The sequence below is a fragment of the Protopterus annectens genome, chromosome 2.part1, assembly GCF_019279795.1.
Source record: "Protopterus annectens isolate FY-2018-M chromosome 2.part1, PAN1.0, whole genome shotgun sequence".
NCBI classification, from domain to species: domain Eukaryota; kingdom Metazoa; phylum Chordata; order Ceratodontiformes; family Protopteridae; genus Protopterus; species Protopterus annectens.
In genome coordinates, this window is record NC_056729.1 from 646,667,910 (window position 1) to 646,689,018 (window position 21,109).

The 21,109-nt window shown below is 31.5% G+C and overlaps 1 protein-coding gene across 1 annotated transcript in view; it reads right to left on the bottom strand.

The window, feature by feature from the left end:
- Positions 1–21,109, bottom strand: part of EFHC1 (EF-hand domain containing 1) — an 856,688-nt gene that overhangs the window by 578,953 nt on the left and 256,626 nt on the right. The window contains exon 5 of the mRNA XM_044062385.1: positions 20,158–20,350. Within this exon, the coding sequence (XP_043918320.1) occupies positions 20,158–20,350 (193 nt within the window). The remainder of the gene's footprint in view (positions 1–20,157; positions 20,351–21,109) is intronic.

Here is a 21,109-nt window from a genome sequence, read left to right on the forward strand (position 1 = left end):
TCATAGTTAGTGAAATCCATTGAAACAATAAATTCAAAAGAGAAATACAGAAAATAAAAAAGACCACCAATCATGTAGTTTTAAAAAAGGCATAGGTGCATTTTTCTGATGTTTACAGGTAAGTACTCGGCTAGTTGCCCTTTTGGGGGCATTTTAAGCTTAGCTAATTTTTTTTAAAGGTGAGAATCAAACCTTATACTTTTTGTTTGTGAGGGAAACACTGTAACCATTATGCCTCCCAGCCCTTAAAAGTTTTAGCATTTTTCTTTTAGTAGCTATTTAAGCAACATAGCTTCTTCATTTTTGTGAAAATCATATCTAACAAGTCTAACAAAAAAAAAAATTCAGTTTTGAAAAGAATATTCTTCTTAATCAGAGTGGCAATCCATTTATATATTAATTTCCAGTATTCATTCACTTGATGACATTCCCAACAACAATGAATTGTGTCTGCTTGTTTGTAATTACAGACTCAACAATGGGCTGAATACTTGCCATTCATTAAACATAGTCTATGTGGAGAATAATAAATACCAAAGATAAATTTGTAATTTCATACAGACTCCTCAGAGGTAACCTCTGTCTGGCATACAAAGCAATCTCAGGCCCTGCCTTGATAGGACTACTGCATATCCGCAAGTCAAGCTCCACTTGAGTAACCCACACGCGCGACCTCAACCTGGTCTGTGACATCAATAGGACTTGTTAGTGGGACAGATTTGTGACCCAGAGACTACCCCATCTGTGGAATAGACTCTCTGTCCATGTCAAGCAGAGTACCTCATTGTCCCTTTTCAAGCACAACCTGGATAAATGGATGGGAAACAGAAAACACACCCCTGGGATGCTACCCGTGTCCCTGCTGGACAGGGGCTTTGGGTGCTGACTTGTCTAAACATGGGCTAAACTCTTGGCTAGGCTTATAAGGGCCTCAGGGCCAATAGCCAAGTAACTTCCTATGATCCTATACTGATTGGATGAGTTGCTAATTGATTTATGGTATTTAGTAATGTTAAAACGGTTCATATTCCAGTATTTACAGTCAGATTTAATGTTTACGTTAGACTGTTTCTGTAATTTATTTGTTACAGAAATATTAATAACATTAACAATGTTGTTTGTAATTATATCATTTAGCAGTTGGCTTAGAGGATTAAGGAGCTAAAGCGCCATTTCCTGTGGTTCAGTGGTGCAAGGTTTGACTCCCGCAGCTTCCACTGACTAACTGTGTGATCCTGAACAAGTCACTTTACCAGACGTCACTCCTGGACTGAATCTGAAAAGGGTGTATGCAGATCAGTGCTCTGCCCCAGAAAACAAATACAAATAAAAGAAATACACTTGAAATGATCAGGCAAGTCTAAACCATCTTGTTGGTTAGAAGCACAAATATTCTTCCATGGTATTCTAGGAGAACCTCCCCTCCATGGAGATTTCTGAATACATCTTTTAGTTTTATTATAACCTGATTATTAAGTGGGGATAATAAATTCTGTAAGGGAAAAAGTATGGTAAGTGAAATAATCATTTTAACTATAGTAACTCTGCCTAAAATAGAAAAGAACATGTTTAGATTATTCATCTTCTGAGTAATTTTATTTTAATATTCATTGTATGTGTATGCATGAATGTGTTGAAAGTTTTTTTGTGAAGTGAATTTGAAGAAATGTGAAAATTTTAACCTTGGAATTAATGAAGATGCATTTTTTCTGCAATCATTATGAGAACTGTGTAACAGAAACATTCTCTCAGACTTTTCATAATTAATTTCATAGCCCAATAGTGATCTGCATCCATTAAAATGTCTTTTAAGCATAAAATGCCCTGATCATAATTACAAGTGATTAGTAATATAACATCTGCATATATCACGTTTATGTTTGTATTATCTATTTTTGAAGTAGTGAAGATAATTTTTAATTTATACAATAAAGGATTAATACCTAAAATAAAGAGGTAAGATGACAATGGACAACCTTGCCTTTTATTAGTTGTTGCTGATATTTGATTTCACAAGCTGTTATTGATTATTGATCTTTATTTGAAACAAGGTGGATGCTACCCGTGTCCCTGCTGGACAGGGGCTTTGGGTGCTGACTTTTGTATAAACATGGGCTAAACTCTTGGCTAGGCTTATAAGGGCCTCAGGGCCAATAGCCTAGTAACTTCCTATGATCCTATACCGATTGGTGAGTTGCTAATTGATTTATGGTATTTAGTAATGTTAAAATGGTTCATATTCCAGTATTTGCAGTCAGATTTAATGTTTAAGGCATCTTCCCATTTAAGTTTACCTGGATAATTTACAAGTATGGTAGATGTTTTCTGTAATGTATTTGTTATAGAAATATTAATAACATTACCAATGCTGTTTGTAATTATATCATTTGGCAGTTGGCTTAGAGGATTAAGGAGCTAAAAAGCCATTTCCTGTGGTGCAAGGTCTGACTCCTACAGAGTCAAACCTTTGTAATTGTACCATGGGGAAATCTATAATCTTGCAACATAGCCAATTTAAATAAGTTTTAATAAGAGGACAAGCATTATATGCATCTATTTGAATTAAATCCACTTATCTGTATGTTAAAAGGTTTTCCTCTACATAATACATTTTACTTTATAAATATTTGTTAGCATCATTTATAGATTTTTAGGGCAAAAACCAAACCAAGTAAGGATAATCATTTTCTTTAAATTTTGTATCAGTTTTTATTAAAGGTTCTAGCAATTATTCTCTAAACAATATTAAGAGCTAATATTGGTCTTTAATGTTAGGATACATTTCCTTTTCCTTTCTTTAAGAATTAAAATAGTATAAGCAATATTCATTGAACTTGGAGGGGAACCACTTGGGAATTGTTAACAACCATTTATTTAGAATATAATAAGAACCATCTCTTGTACAATTCAGCAATAAAACCATATGAACCAAAACCTTTATTCTGTTTTTAATTCTTTAATGCTCTGCTTAATATCTTGTATAGAAATGGGCGAATATTCAATTTGTTGATAAGGTAAGTGTGTACTGCTAATCCATTCATTAATTCATACAAATGTTCTTTCCATTGGGTGTTGTATATAGCTAAAAAAATATTCACCATATTTTTTTGAATTTCATTGTGGGAATTTTCTTTATTACATAGGTGATCATGTAATTGTTTTTATAAAGCTGCTGTCTGTGGTGTGATGCTAACACAGTATCTATCTTATCAGAATAAAGAAAGTTATTAAATGTGTTTTTAGCTTTCATTGAATACAGGTGGTGTTTGTATTGTGCTCTTTTAGCAAGTAACTCTTGCCATTTGCAAATATATGTATTATAATCAACAGATAAGTTGGTAATTACATCAATCTGTTCATCTAACCATAAAATATTATTGGACCCTTTTGTATTATAAAAATATGCTATATTTGCTATAATTCCATAAATTTAAGCTTTAAAGGCATTCCATTTAATACTTAAAGGAACAGCTGAGTGTTTATGGATAGTCCAATAAATGTTAATCTCTCTTTTTTGATTGTATGTTTCTTGCAAATTGAACCAATTAGCATAAATTCTTCTAATACTACTTTTAACATTACTAGCTAGCAAATTTACTTGTAGGTTGATATTAAAGCGATCAGTAAATGAGCACAAAAAAAACTTATTAATTTTACTAAGTTGTAATATATCTGATGAAATTAGATAGTAATTTAATCTACAGCATAATTCATCCTTGAAATATGACTATATCCAATAGTATTGAGAGGTAAAATTGTCCATATTTCAACAAGGTTCTCTTGTTAATAATGATGCAAAGTTTACTATCTGTTGTATAATATGAGGAGTGTAATGCTATGAAATATCAATCTGCTTTATGATCTAAGACTAAATTCTAGTCCCCACCAGACAGATTTAACATCAGCTAGGTATTGAAGATCCTCAACAATACTGTACAAAAAACTTGATAATTGCTGAAGGACCTGTAAACAGACACTGCTGTAATGAATATTTTCTCATAATGAGAACCATTCCAGTCATACTCTTATAAATGTGTGTGACATTATACCTAGAAGTAGTTTTATCAAAATATCAACTCCTTTCTTTCAACAAAAAAAATCTTCTACCTGAGCAATAATAAAGCTTATATCTTTTTTATGTTTGAAATAGAAATAGTATGTACTCCATTCAAATTTATACTTGATATTTTAACAGACATTTAGTAAAAGCCTTACTTAAATCCAGAGGGGAATCCAGTTAAAAAATAACATAATAGTTATCACTACCACACCTGTGCACAAAAGAAAGGAAAAGGTGAAGCAAAACTAAAATCCACAAAAGTCAAAGGTACAAAGTCCTTCATAAGGTGAAGAAAGTGAAGACAGGATCCTGTTGGGGACAGAAATTATTTCATAGCTTTACTAATACTTTATATGTCTAACTTCCAAATAGGCATTTGTTTCCATATAAGCCATAATTTCAGTGGATAAATAAAAGAAGTTTTAACCTTTTTTGCCATAATATTTTCTAATTTCAGAAAAGGTCGTGCTTTGTTTAATGATTTTCTGGTGAGAAGTCTGCATTTAGAGAAACTGTGACTCTTTCAAAGTTAATCATTTTTATTAAATAGCTCCTTATAATATTTCTTCGCATTATTATTTTTAACAAACTTAACCACAACTGGTCTGCAAATATCTATATTAAAAATAAAAGAACACCTATAGTTAATTTGATGAATTTTGTCCATTTCAGACTGAGAACCTTTATGGTTCACATATTTTCTTCCCAACTCACCAAGTGGTGGCTTTATTCTAAAGTGAGTAGGGTCTATAGTCCCTGCATTTCAAGGAAACGGTCTATATCATTGAAACCCCACATAGTTTTGTTCTCTCTCTCTCCCTTCTGTGTTATGTAGAAACCACATATCCCTACTCACATGCTGTTTTTAATATCCAAAACAGTGGCAAATAAACTAAGTAAAGCATTTTCTATGTCTCCAGTGTTATCCCAGGATTCAGGAATTCCTAGTATTCTGAGATTTTTTTCTTCTGGCTCTTGTTTCAAAATCCAATAATTTATGCTGGAATTTTTCTTGTGTTTTAATAACCTTAGTCTAACTTTGCAATGAAATTCATCACCTCGAGTTTGTCTTCCTGCTGTTTAATTTTTTCGGTATTTTAGTTTGTTGCTGTTCAACTTTCATTGTTTTTCTCATGGAAAAGGTTCATGTTAGCAACAGCCACCTCTAAACCTTCTAATTTGGTAACAATCAACTGCAGCTTCTGTGCAAGTGTATCTGCTAGGTCACTAATTTCAGCATTAGTTACAATGTTGCACATTGTTTCAACATTTTTCAATGAGATAGCAGTACTGAGTTCAGTACAACTTTGCGCAGAAGCCTAGTTAGAGTTGGCAAACTTAACATTTTTTTAGAAGAGGCAGCAAAACTGCCTATGTTAACTATCATCTTGTTTATGAAGCTTTTAGAGCCCTCTCATTAAACCCACTATTGCTACAGCCAGAAGGTTCAGGGAATGCCTCACCATTCATATTATTTTGTGGATTAAGTTGTGTATGTCTGCTAAGTTTATCTGTTTCCATGCTGTTTTCTTCCGATGACTCTGCAAAGTATTTTACTAATGTCCTGATATTTTTAGCTGCAGGAATATTATTTATGGTCAGTACTTGCTCTGGATCTTTAATTTTGTTGTATGAAGTGGATTTGAACCTTAATTTTCAACATTTTCTGTTGTGGCTTGCCACTAATACATTTGCAGTAACTCTACCTTACAGAAAGGCATACTCAAAGAACACTATTTCCAGACTCTTGCTGTGGTAAAGCACACAATGACAGACTGAGAACCTTTATGGTTCACATATTTTCTTCCCAACTCACCAAGTGGTGGCTTTATTCCAAAGTGAGTAGGGTCTATGGTCCCTGCATTTCAAGGAAACGGTCTATATCATTGAAACCCCACATAGTTTTGTTCTCTCTCTCCCTTCTGTGTTATGTAGAAACCACATATCCCTACTCACATGCTGTAGCATAGCATTGAGAAATTGATGAAGCATGCTAGAAGCAGATTCCTTGGATATCCATACTGTGTCCCCTGTTTGCTGAACGGTCCCTGTAGCTAGAATACTTGTAAAGCCACACATACTATAGTATCCACTAAGATAGGTAATCTATGACTCCCTCAGGCCTGCAGATGAAGGCAGCACATGCCTATCAGCTTCTGTATTTTGTTCCTATCCACAAAGTACTAGTCTACAATGTCAGTATTGTGAAGGTCATGAAATTTTAAGTTTGGATGGATGACATGTTGTCTCTAAGGATGACAACCACCACCATGGCTACTAGTAGGAATAATAGCCTGTTTTATATACACATGTGCTAAAGTTGTGGCTACCCTTAAAATAGTCCCACTACTACACTGCTTTAATACTGGGATTTCACAGAAGTCAAACTCACTGGAAGTGTCGCCTTATGTCATGGACTTTATGTTTCTGAATGTGTCATCTTGCTTTCTCTTATTTGCATACATGGAGACACTTATTTAAATAAAGTTGCTCATTTATGTTATTATATTCAATTAGTATATATGTATATATATATATATATATATATATATATATATATATATGCTTGAGATGGCAGTAGTTCATGTGCATATAGAAGCAAATATGTTACTCTTGCTCCCTGCTTACAGTCAGTGTGTCTCTTGATCACACACAACCTGTGTATGGTTGCTCATCACTCAAATTTGCCTACCTCAATGAGGCGAATGTTTCTGAATTCCAAGGATAGTTTTGTAATAAAATTGGAAAAAAAAAACTGACATTGTGCCAGATAGATCAACAGATCAACAATGGAAAAATACATCTTGACAAAAGGAGGGGCAAAAAAGCATTTTGTTTCTTTAAGCAGAGTCTAGCTGATTGATTCTTGTTTGAATAAGCAGACATCTGAAAACAGTTCCAGTTTTTATATTACAGCACTTGCATGGAGCCTTCTTTAGTGGATATTGAAATGAAACATTTGCTAAGCTGGCCCAAGCAACTCCTTCTGAAATATTTATGTGAAGCAAAATCGTATTTCTTTTCTTTTATTTATTTACTCTTTGATCATCATATTTCCACCATGGTGAGTCAATCCTTCTTTGTGGCCTAGTTAATTTGCAAGGGGAATAACTTCAAGATCAAAATAAAGTCATCCTATAGACCCTTCATGGAATATAGTGCTTGCTCTGGTATGTACAAACCCAAACATACCATTCAGCTGGAAAGGCTCCCAACATTTCTAACCAAGACTAAGAAAATAAAAGGCCTTAAATCTTTCAACTACTCTGAGAGATTAATATGACTCTCCTTATACTCAGTAGTCTACAGCTGCTACAAGCTGACCTGGTTTGAGCATGAAAGACTCCATAATGTTTGACTTACTATTTCTTTATAAAACCAGTGGCTCTACAAACACCTGAACTAGGAATCTAAATCTACACCAACAGAAAAACAAGACTTGTTGGAGGGATAGTTTTCTAACTCAAAATATTCCCATCCTATGGAATAAGTTTTGGTTATAGGGCAAACAAAGCACTACTTTGTCTACCTTCAAGGTTAGTCTTTTTTTTTTCAAAACAGGTTTATTGTTTTAACATATAAGAGAAATATCATAACAATTTTATACAAGTAATTAAAAATAGGTATTATTATAATATTCAACAAAACAACTAAAGTATTTACAAAGACATCCACTACAATCAGATCAATTAATTAAACTAAAATACCATGCTATTGAAATTAAATTTTTTTAACAAATTTTGTAAATTATCCCATACAATAAAATAAGATGTTTTTCTATTTGTTCTAGTCCTAATTGTGTTTATTTCCATATGGCACACTATATTCATAACATTTTTAAATTCATTGAACGAAGGAGGTGTATCTGAAATCCAATTTCTAGTTATTATTTTCCTAGCCACTGCTAGAATAGACCATAACAAGGGAAGCTTAACCTTTTTAACACTTTGAGGTACAGGTGTGTTGAATAATATAAGAGATTTAGAAATAATGAAATTATCTGTAAAAAGAGCCTGCAAAATTCATTAATTGACTTCCAGTATTCTTTCAATTTTATACAGTCATAAAACATATGAGCCCAGTCAGCATTAATTTCTACATTACATCTCTTACATAGATTATCTTTATTATTTATTTTATTCATCATCAAAGGTGTATACAAAGATCTATGTAAAAATTTCCATGTATAAAGTCTCCAGACAATGGAAGACGTACTTCTATAAGCAGATTCCAATATATATTGTTTATCTTGTTGATTTGGTGGGTCCCCATTAATAGAAGTGAAATAATTCCAGTATGAATCTACACTGTAAAAAGTTTCTTGTCTGATAACTTTATGTATGTATGAAAGTTTACCTTTATCAGAAACTTTACGTTGTAAATTTAATATCAAGTAATCAATCAGTGTTGGAATAGATTCTTTAACAGTTATAGACACTAAATCTATTTTATTAATGAGATGTTGTCTAAAGGTCTGAACCTCTAACCAGCAAGTTTCTCTTAGATCAAATTCTTGTTTTAAGAAATCTAGATTTTTAACTTTATTATCAGATATCAACTGATACCAGTACTTTAGATCATTATCTATAGCTAAATGAGTTCCTTCAGATGTAGATGACAAAAGCATACCCTGAGTATACATTATAGGAAATACAATAAAATTCCATTCCCTATACTTAGGGTGCATGAATATAAAGTTACGATAACTAATAATAATATTTAATGGGTAACAAACCATATGTTTAGGTGTAATAGGTGAAGTACAAAATTCCTTTAGTAACCATAACATGGAGTTATTTACAATCATATTTTTATGTGTTAAGGAGATTTTCATGAAGTGTATACTAATTAGCTCCCAATAATCTTTCCATTTTGTGACATATGACTGATCTATTAATAAAGTAATAACTTTTACAATAGAAGAGATAGTATATAAATTAAAGTCTGGAAAAGAAATACCCCTTGAGACCAGCTATTAGTATGTTTCTTTAATGCAATCCTAGGTCTATTAGGTGCCCATAAGAAATTTAACATTAGTGTGTTCAGTTTCTTGATAATTATTTTGTAGGTGGAAGTATTATTGATTGTATTAAGTATAAAATCTTGGGGAATATTATCATTTTAATAATTGTAAGTCTCTCCTCCATAGTAAAAACATATTATTCCAGGTATTAAAAGATTTTGTATATTAAGAAAACAGGTATTATAATTATTATATATAATAGATTTAATATCTTTAGATAGTATTATACCTAAATAAGTTATCTGACCTGAATTGGGTACATATTTAGTAAAATCACTAATGAGAATATTTTTTCGTGTATATATAGGTAGTATTTTAGTTTTTCTTCATTGAGTATTAAACCAGAAATACTTTTAAAATTCATCATGTTATCAAATAGAGACTGTATAGAAGAATTAGATCCTGCTGATGTAATTAGAACATCATCTGCAAAAAGTTGAATTTTGGATGTTGTATTTTCATCTATTTCAAAACCCTCTATGTCAGTACTGTTTCTGATCAAATTAGCCCAAGGCTCCATTACTAAAGTGAATAATAGTGGAGAAAGTGGACATCCTTGTTTTGTACCTTTAAGAATGGGTATTTTTGTGAAACATATGTTCCTACCTTAATATAAGCCAACGTTCCTTTGTATAAATGTTCAATTAGATTTACAAATGCATCCGAGAAGTTTGTGCACTTCATTAAGGTAAACAGATAGTCCCAACTTACTGAATCAAATGCTGAACTTATATCAAGACTAATAAGTGTTAAATCTTTCTTTTTCCTATTTGCAAAATCTATTAATGTTAAAGTTCTTCTTATATTATCAAAAGTATTTATATTTACAATGAAGCCTGTCTGATCTATATCTATAATGCCGGGAATGATTGTCTTCAATCTATCAGCAAAGATATTCATAAACATTTTATAATCAACATTAAGTAATGAGATGGGCCGATATGAAGAACATCTAGTTGGATCTTTATTAGGTTTTAAAATTGGCAAAATAAATGTATATTGCCAAGATGGGGGGGGTTATTAACTCAGTTTGGGCCAGAATAAAACCTTATGTATTAATGAATATGTATTTTAGAAAGGATTTTATATATCTCTGGTATAATACCATCATTACCCGGTGCTTTGTTTGATTTAAGCTTATTTATTTGTGTAATAACTTCTGTATATGAAATACCCTTGTCCAATAGTTTAATCTGTTGTTTATTAAGCTTTTTATTCATATTTGTGGTTATAAACTCCTTTATTTTATCTTTAGGTTCCATGTTAATATTATTATGGTTAATTTTGTGAAAGTGATTTCTAAATTCATCTCGTATTTCTGGTATACTAGAAACATTCTTCTTTTCCTTAGAGAAAAGATTTCTTTGATATGGTTTTGTTTATTCAACCTTTTTGTTTTATTTTTAAGTCTATGTAAGTATTTGGGGTTTATTGAATAAGACAAAACTTGTATTTCTCTAAAGTTATTTTAACTTTATGAGTTAAAATTTCTTTGTATTTCTCATTTAGTTTGTTTATTTCTTCAATAACTTTCTTGTCCATAATATTTTCTTTATTATTATGTTTATAAGAGTCTAATTTACTTTGAATATCTAACAATCCCTTATCCCAAGATTTCCTTTTATTATTATACCATCTGATACTTTGTCCATATAGATATGATTTTAAGGCATCCCAAACATAAACAATGGAGACTTCAGGAGTGTTATTTATGTCTAAAAATGTTTTACTTCTGAAAGTATATATTCTTTATAGTCTTTTAGTTGAGTTAAGTATGCTGGTATCCTTTTGATCTGAACATTATGAGTATTTTTATCATGAATTCAAAAACAATTGAATTATGATCAGATATAGGACATGAAATGATTTTGGAATTAATTAAATCTGTTACCATCTGGTTAGAAATAAAGACCCTATCTATTTTTGAATAAGTTTTGTATCTGTTAGAAAAAAAGGTGTATGGTAATGATTTTGAATCTATCTGATTATTAATATCATTCAAATGATAAGAATTAGCAAAATCCTTTAAATGTTTTGCATTAGATGTAATTCTTTTCTTTCCTATAGTGGTAGTATCACTTTCATGTAGTATACAATTAAAGTCACCAGCTAAAATAATATCTCCTATAGAGAATGATATGATCTTATCAAGATGATGTTTCACTGTATTAATACCAATTCCAGGTATCCAATATACATTAATTAAAGTGTAAGTCTTCCCATTAATTTGTATTGCAACCATACAAAACATTCCTTTGTCATCCTGAAAGACTTAGTGGTTTTAGGAATGGGCATACTTTTATTCCATAAAATAGCAACTCCTCTTTTTTTCTGAGTGTGCTCTGAACTAACCAATACTGTATATTTGTTTGTGGCTAGTTTATCAATATCTTTTTTCAAGAGATGGGTTTCTTGTAGGAAGACTAAGTTGGCCTTATGTAAATTAATGTATCTTATTAGGCTTGCCCTTTTACATGGATTATTCAATCCATTAATGTTTAAAGAAATTCCTTTTAAAGATGTCATTTGGCATTTTTAAAACTTAAGAATCTTATGATCAAAATAACAAATAACAAGATAAGTAATGTTATATCTCCTCCTTTAGGTGTACCTTTAAATATAGCTGTATTTATTGAATCTCTTATGGGATTTCGTATAGGATTCAATTTTGTTTGTAGTGACAATGAATGTACAAAATATATTATGGATGTCAAAACTATATACAAATAACAATGAACAAGTGAAAATAATGTAAGGATTAAACCTTGCATCCAGCCTGGAGTTGTAAACTCCAACTTAGAGTAGTATTTACCACTCAAGTTAACCCCTACCCTAAGCAGCAGTACGTCAGCTACCACCTTATCAATTTAATACTAGTTATATTTAACTGAAGTTAACAGTTTTCAATTCAATTATCTAGCAAGACAAGACTACACATTTGGTAAAACAGCATCATATAAACTAAAATAAACCTTTTTTTTTTTTTTTTTTTTTAAAACTGTTCATACTACTATATACATCCATGTAATATAAAACACTTGTATTCAAATAGCATTCAAATAATCTTGATGTTAGAAATCAAGAGGAGAGAAAAATAAGTTCTAACATTCATTTAAATCAAAAACTTTGGCTAATATGATTCAGACATTACATATATTAGGATGCATCTATTTTCTGTCATGTAAATACAGTTAACAGCTTCCAAAAAACCTTGAATTGCTTGTATATGAGCATTTACTCAAACTCATTATTGCCAATAGAATAAAATATTGTATTCATAGAAATTGTTATAAATCATACTTCATAGTTAAGCAGATTCTCAGAAACATTTATATACATATCTACATACACACACATACACACACACACACACACATATATATATATATATATATATATATATATATATATATATATATATATATATATATATACATACACACACACACACACATATACATATATATATATATATATATATATATATATATATATATATATATATATATATATACACATGTATACACACACACACATACACACACACACACACACACACACACACACACACACACACACACACACACACACACACACACACACACACACACATATACACACAAACACACACACACATACACACACATACATACACACACATACATATATATATATATATATATATATATATATATATATCTGATCTCACTGAGTTGTATCTTTACTGAGCACCATCTTACATTGCTGTCCCTTCAATAAATCTGTCTGCTTTATACAAAATAATGCACAGCAAACACATTTTAGTAACCAGATTTTACAAACATGCTATACTACTGCTTTAAAATATATCACATGACAATTTCTTCCAGTATAGAGTTATAAAATTATTTATGCTTGTCAATCAGATTAATTAAATGAGTTATAGTAATGTATATGTTTGGGACATAGGATTTTAACACATATTATTAATCTGCTATTCCTGTATCTGTGATGTGTCAGTGTGATATCTAGGTCAAAGGTAAGACCAGCTGCTTTCAGCTTCTCTGTGAGAATTCTGAGAATTGAAGCTTTTGAAGTAGCTCATGGACACTGTGCATGAGACAGCCCACATCCCAGATTGTCTCTCTTAACATTTTGGCGGAAACTTATTAAAACTAGTGACAAACATTCATTTAGCAGTGTAAATGCATTTAAACATGACAAAACCTTCACAATGCATTCTACAGGTTATTACAGACTCTATGTAAGTGAAATCAAGCCCAAAATTATTAATAAGTAACAAAACTCAACCTTTTGTCCCAACGCAACTCCTATGCGAATCTTATTATTTACTGTGTCTATATGATCAAAAATATTTCTATATATTAATAAAGAAAAGAAAAAGAGAGTAGAAAGTAAAAGGGTGTAAGGCAGAAATAAAAAAATGTAAGAGAAAGCTATAAGAAGTATATACAATAGAATATTACTTACTGTTTATATTAATAGAGTTAAAAATAAAACATATTATTTACTATTATTTAGTTCTAATTATTATTAGTTAAAGCATGACAGATTATTTACAAACAAGCATAAGCAGTGTGATCAAGAAAGTATAATTAGGTAGTGTCATTCCTGTATCTGTGATGTGTCAGTGTTATATGTAGGTCAAAGGTGAGACTAGCTGCTTTCAGCTTCTCTGTGAGAATTCTGAGAGTTGAAGCTTTTGAAGTAGCTCATGGACACTGTGCATGAGACAGCCCACATCCCAGATTGTCTCTCTTAACATTTTGGCGGGAAACTTATTAAAAACTAGTGACAAACATTCATTTAGCAGTGTAAATGCATCTAAACATGACAAAACCTCCACGATGCATTCTACAGGTTATTACAGACTCTATGTAAGTGAAATCAAGCCCAAAATTATTAATAAGTAACAAAACTCAACATTTTTGTCCCAACTCAACTCCTATGCAAATCTTATTATTTACTGTGTCTATATGATCAAAAGCATTTCTATATATTAATAAAGAAAAGAAAAGAGAATAAAAAGTAAAAGGGTGTAAGGCAGAAATAAAAAAAATGTAAGAGAAAGCTATAAGAAGTATATACCATAGAATGTTACTTACTGTTTATATTAATAGAGTTAAAAATAAAACATATTATTTACTATTATTTAGTTCTAATTATTATTAGTTAAAGCATGACAGATTATTTACAAACAAGCATAAGCAGTGTAATCAAGAAAGTATAATTAGGAATAGCATTTGAAGAACATATAAACTTTTAAAGGAAAAAATATATCAAATTACTGACCTTATTTTTCCTCTTCAGAAAGAGAAACAAGTTAAATCACAGCTTGCCATTAAATCTCCAGATATTTTGACTAGTTATGAAACAAAACATTTCTTTGCACACAGAGAATAACTTTGATTAAATCTTTTCAAAATATTTGTTGTTTCTTGAAATGCAGGAACTATATTTAAAAGATTAATAATAAAATAAAATGATGAGAGAAAAAAAACATAGTACAAATCATTTGTTTTTTAGTCTCTTCTTCTTCTCTGAAGTCTTCCACGAAGTTTCAGTTGCCAGTCTCTTTAACGAAGGACTAGCCCATTCCATTTCTTCTATTTTTTCCAAAATCTTATTTTTTTTGATAAACAGTAAAGCAGAGTCTATGTCATCGAAAATTTTAGGAACATCAGGAAGGAAGATTTTAAGCTTGGCAGGAAACAGAAGGTATGTTTTAAACTGTGCTTTTTAAGCTCCCTTATTAGTGGCAGAAAAACTTTTCTTTTAGCTAATACCATGGAAGAATAGTCATTGTCAAAACGCACAGTTGTTTCATTAATCTTAACAGGAGCTTTAGCCCAAGCAGATTTAAGAACCATCTCTTTATCAAAAGATGATAGAAATCTAACTATAACTGATCTAGGATAGTTTTTGTTAGAGTTAGTATTAGCTATAGATCTATGTGCTCTTCGATACCAAAAGAGAATGCTTCTGGTAAATCTAAAGTTTTAGGGAGCCATGTTGTTAAAAAGAAGTAATATTGTTACCTTCAATATTTTCTGGCAGTCCAAAAATCCTAATGTTATTGTGCCTAGATCTATTTTCCAGGTCATCCAGCTTTGTTTGTAAATGTGTATTTTGTTTCAGCAGAAACTCAATGTTGATTTCCTCTTCTTGTATTCTATTTTCCATGTCATTCACAGCTTCTTATATGCCTGTCATCTGGATCTTCTGTTGTTGCAGGTCCATATGTAACAAGTCTATTTGTTTTGTAGTTTTTTCTATGAAAGTGTCTATTTTAGTATCCATTTTATCCATCTTAGCAGTAATTTGCTGGACTATAATTATCAGAGACTAAAGTTCTTTCTTGATGCTGGAGTCTTGAGAATTTGTCTTACTGGAACTCATTTCAGACTGATAAACTGACAGGAAAATTTCCAAAGTAATTTCTGACAGGAATATTATTAAGATTTCCTTTCTTTTTTAGATATAGTTCAATAACTATATAAAACAAACATATTTAGAAAGAAAATTGCTTCAAAAATTAATTTTTTAAGCAATTAATTCCTGTCAATGTAATGAAATTGGTGGAGCTGAAGAAATCTGCTGCTATCCTGTGTTCATCCTTGGCCACGCCCCAATTCAAGGTTAGTCTTGATGACTGGATGGGTAGGCACAAAGTTACACTAGTATATTACTGTACAGCCCTGCATGATTTGGAGGTGAGCAATACTACATGCTTTCAAAGTAATGGAAAGAAAGGTGATGGAAAGAACTTTTAAATATGTCTGCTTTAAGGTGCATCTGGCTAGGCATTGAATGGTCCTTGTGATCACTTAACTTATATAACTCCTAAGGTCCTCTGTTTCCATGACTTAATTACTTTCACTGAGCTAGCTGCCTTTTTTCAGGGCAGATCCCAATGTGGCACTCATACCAACAAGTGGAAATTTGACCAGAGTAGCAGGGAAAATCCCCTACTCTTTTTGATAAGTGCTATGGGATCGTCTACATGCACATGAACTACTGCCATCTCAAGCAGACAGAACCTTGTTTCAACAAGTCATCTGAAGACTAAACATGCCTTTCAAATGGGAAACTTTATACCTAAACCTTAACAATTGTGCTTCCATATCATCTCCCCAGTGCCATACGTGTTGGTTTACTTCAAACAGTAGTTAAGCGCTTTCATCAACTAGTATGACTTCTTCAGAACAAAATACCATTAAAAATTTCAAGTTTAAATACATATTGCTGGTTAGTCATTGGTTCTAATCCAACCAATTCTGTCAATGAAAAATCACTGCTCATGAATATATAAACACCAGTTAGTTAAAATTAAAATAATTTTACACAATAATAAATAAAACAAAAATCAAATACTCTCAAAACACAAATAATATAAAATACTAGTCCATCACAGTATGAATGGTTCCACAAGGACTAAGAGTCTTTAAATTTCCTTATGGAATTTATTATGATACTGATACTGTTAAGATATTTACTGATATGTTCAACAAATGGGGTTTGGAATTATTAGGTAAAATTGTCTCTTTTTATGAGGCAATGGAAACAAGGCTTTGTGATGAAGTGAATGTATTAAATGAAAAAATATTACTGATTTATTATTTGCACAGTATGAAAATTTGTATTATAAAATTATCAGCAGGGTGGATCAAAAATGTGATAATATTTTTAAGAAAAAAGTTAAGAAATTAGATAGGGACAGTAGACAGTATAAACTACACAAGGAATATCCCACAGATAAATTAGTTTTTCATGAAAGAGAACATGATTATATTAATAATGCAGCAAATGAAAAGGCTGAGAGGGCTAAATCTATTTCTAACTTTAATTTTGAACTACATAGTGATAATTATAGGGAAATTGAGTCAGATTATCCAGTTGATCCTCAGGATTTTTTGCTTCCCAGACGCTCGGAGAGAATAGCGAATCGCAGACAAGGGACATACAAAACCTACAGCAGGGCAACACAGCAGAACCACGGTTACACCAAGTGGTAGGTTCTGTAGTTCAAATACAGTGTATAGATAATATCCAATACAGTTTAAATGGCTTCAATATATACAACTATTCTGAGGTTCCTATTACTAAAGAACTCTTTTCTTTATTCTCCAAAGGGTTTCAATTTGTTCCAACTAATGTACCTGACATAGCTAAAGTAATGGTTGACTTACAGCTATATTTAAGGAAACTAAATCTGAATATTATGTTTTCGGATAAAGCCTCTAGAGTGAATTGAAAGATATTCCCAAGAGAAGTAGTACATTTAATCCTCCATTGCATCCGCTAGTTACTGCTTATGAAAAATTGGTCAAAGATGACCTATACAAAGTATGGGGAGAGAAAAGAAGATTATTTACCAACTTAAATTTTGAAGAGAGGAACCTTTTAAAGACCTTAAAGGAAGAAAAGGGAATAAGAATCATGACACCTGATAAAGGAGGTGGGGTGGTCTTATACAGTTCAGAAGATTATACTAATGATATGCAAAATATATTATTCAAAGCGGATAATTATTCTTTATGTTCTAAAAATGAAATATATATCTCATATCATAGATTAAACAGTTATCTATATGAAAATTTAATGGACCAGAGAATATCAAAGGATGACTATGATTTTTTACTGAACAAACATCCTAAGATTCCAGTGATCTTTGGAATACCTAAGATACATAAGAACTTGAGAAAGCCACCTTTTAGCCCTATCGTAGCAGCTGCAGGTTCCAAAACGCATAATCTAGGAGTATATGTGGACAAAAAATTGAAACATATTATGAATAAATTTCCCCATTTACTAAAGGACTCATGGGAATTTTTAGGACAAATTAAGAAGGAATTATGGTCAGCTGATAGTTTTTTTTTTTTACTATAGATGTCCAGGACCTTTTTTCTTGTATTCCGAAAGCAGAAGGTTTATGCTTGTTTGAGGACATTCTTTTTACTTATTCATCTTTGATCCCAGATGAAGTATTACTTATATGTGAACTAATGAATCTTATATTAGAAAATAATTATATATTTTTTGAAGGGGAATACTTTCAGCAACTTAAAGGGGTCGCCATGGGTGCTGCCTGCGTCCCCTTGTATGCTAACTTAGTTCTCCTGGGTTGGGAACACAAGTATATTTTTCAAAATTAATTATTTTCCTCCAATGTTATATATTACGGTAGATTTTTGGGTGATATTTTTATTTTGTGGAAGGGACACCCAGAACAAATATTTGAGTTTGTTCAGTATTTGAATCAAACTACAGAATACCTAACGTTTACCTACCAGTTTGATAAACAAGAAATTAATTTCCTGGATACTAAGATCATTAAAGGCCAGGATGGTTTTATGTCCAAAATCTACCGTAAAAATACGTTTTGCAATAATTATTTGCATTATACTAGTCACCACCCAATTCATCAGAAAAAAAGCATTATAAAGGGCCAAGCTATAAGAATAGCTAGGACGACAACTATGAAAAATGACGTGATAACAGAGTTTAAAAATCTAAGGGATATGTTTCTAGAGAGAGGGTATCCAGGACATTTTATTGACCCTATACTTGCAGATGTTCTTAATAAATGGGATGGCACTTATATACCCTTATTAGGTACTGGTGGTGACAGATTAAATAATGAACCTAATGATATGATAGTTCAGGATCAACCTAATTTCCAACAGGCTTGTGTAGTGCAATATAGTCCTTTGTATTCTCAGATTAAAGGAATTTTGACAAAAAAATTGGAACATCTTTAAAACAAATACTGAGATATTCCGTATATTGGGTGACAAACCCATATTTTCCACAAAGGTAGGACTTAATATGAAGTCCTTGTTGGAGGCAGGTCATGTTTCCAACAATAGACAGGATAAAAGATGTGGAAGTAAACCTTGTGGTAGGTGCTCCTATTGTTCTTATATACTGCAAGATAGCTCTATTGCCCTTGATAATCAAAATAAAAGTCATGTTTTCCTAAAAAGTGGCAATTGTTGTTCTAGCAAACTAGTGTATATAGCTAGGTGTAGTACCTGTTCTTCCTTTTATATAGGGAAGACAGAGAGAATGTTCAAGACCAGGATATATGAACATCTTTATGATATTAAAAACAAGAAAGATACCAATGCATTATACAAGCATAGTATTTTATGTACCAAGTTTACATGCTTTAAGTTTGGTATACTTGAATTTGTAACAGTTGAAGCTAGGGGTGGAGATTGGCAAAATGTGTTGTATAAAAAGGAGCTATTGTGGCATTTAAGGCTAGCTACTGATTATCCACCAGGACTCAATGAGCATATTACTATAATGCCCATTCTTAAAGAAAAGGCAGAGTTAGTTTAGTAACATCAAAGTAATTTGTAAAAACATTTGTGGCTATATATACATATTTTTTGTATGATGAGTTCATACTGTGATGGACTAGTATTTTATATTATTTGTGTTTTGAGAGTATTTGATTTTTGTTTTATTTATTATTGTGTAAAATTATTTAAATTTTAACTAACTGGTGTTTATATATTCATGAGCAGTGATTTTTCATTGACAGAATTGGTTGGATTAGAACCAATGACTAACCAGCAATATGTATTTAAACTTGAAATTTTTAATGGTATTTTGTTCTGAAGAAGTCATACTAGTTGATGAAAGCGCTTAACAACTTTGGTTTATTATTTTTAACATTAAAATAGTACTGTGGACTCGCAACGTTGTGCTCCCTTATTTTACTTGGTTTTCTTTTGGAGCACTTTGAGCACTATTTATTTGGACTTACTTCAAACAGTAAACATTATGGATTAATACAGACAAGCACACACACAAACACACACACATAATTAATGTCCATGGTTACAACTTCATGCCATAAACCAGAATTTCTATTATATATGTTAGTAATTGCAGCATTATACATCCAATTCACTGTTTGCACTTTAACTTAGTAGAAACACACACGTGCTATACTAGATAGAAAAGCTTTTCCCCTGCATATCGAGTGCAAATAGACTGTAGACTGTCAATAATATTCAGTAAATAAAAAAATAAGTAAATATACAGGTGGACAGGAACTTACTATCAACAATATACTTGGTCTTAGGAAGATGTTGACGCCTCAACAGTACAGGGAATGGATCTCTACCACTGTTTACTTGTTGCACTTCACGGATCTCTACAGTGTCATCCACCAGATAGTAGTGTATGATAAACAGTCGGGATTCACCATACATGCTGCTTGTATCATCCCAAATGGCAAAGAAACGTAACACCTAAAAGCAAAAACAAAATAACTTAGCTAATATGGCATTTGAATTCAACTCTAGTCCATCCTTGTCTAGAGTAAAAGTCAATGAAAGCAATGTGATTTCAAATATATCATCTGCAGCTAGAAGAATAGCATGTATATGAGTGTGTAAATAATGATTACATGTTAAAAGTAAAATATTTTGATGGGATTAAATAGCTGATCCATAAGAGACAGAGGAATAAGCATTGTAGCTATACTTGTGTGACCTAAGGAATACATACAGGAAACAGAACATTTCCAGTAGTAATCCTTTTCCTTACTTGTCATTCATATAATAGTCTCCTGGAATATTAGTGCCTTAACTATACATTCTTTAAGATCAGGCATGCTGCTCATCCTATCAGGTAGAGATAATGTTGTGATGCTGTGTATGCACAGATACCAATCATTACAAGCTGTTAGAAGTTTTATTTTTAACATATTTTTTAAAAGTGCCATAGGTACATACTTAGGTAAAGGACAAGAAAAAAAAAAGTACTAACAATTTCTCTCTTATCTTCATACTATATACATTCTGTTCACGTCAACATTACATAAATTGCTCATTTCCTGCCTTTCCTTGTAAAAATGGCAAGTACAGTATCCAAATGAGCACAAGTTATTTTATCTTGGAAATCTCTTATTCCCTTAACAGCAAGAACTCATAAAAAGATGAGCAGGAAGGTTAGGTAAAGATCTGATTAATAAAGAGTGAATGACTTCCCAGCAAAATCCTTAATCC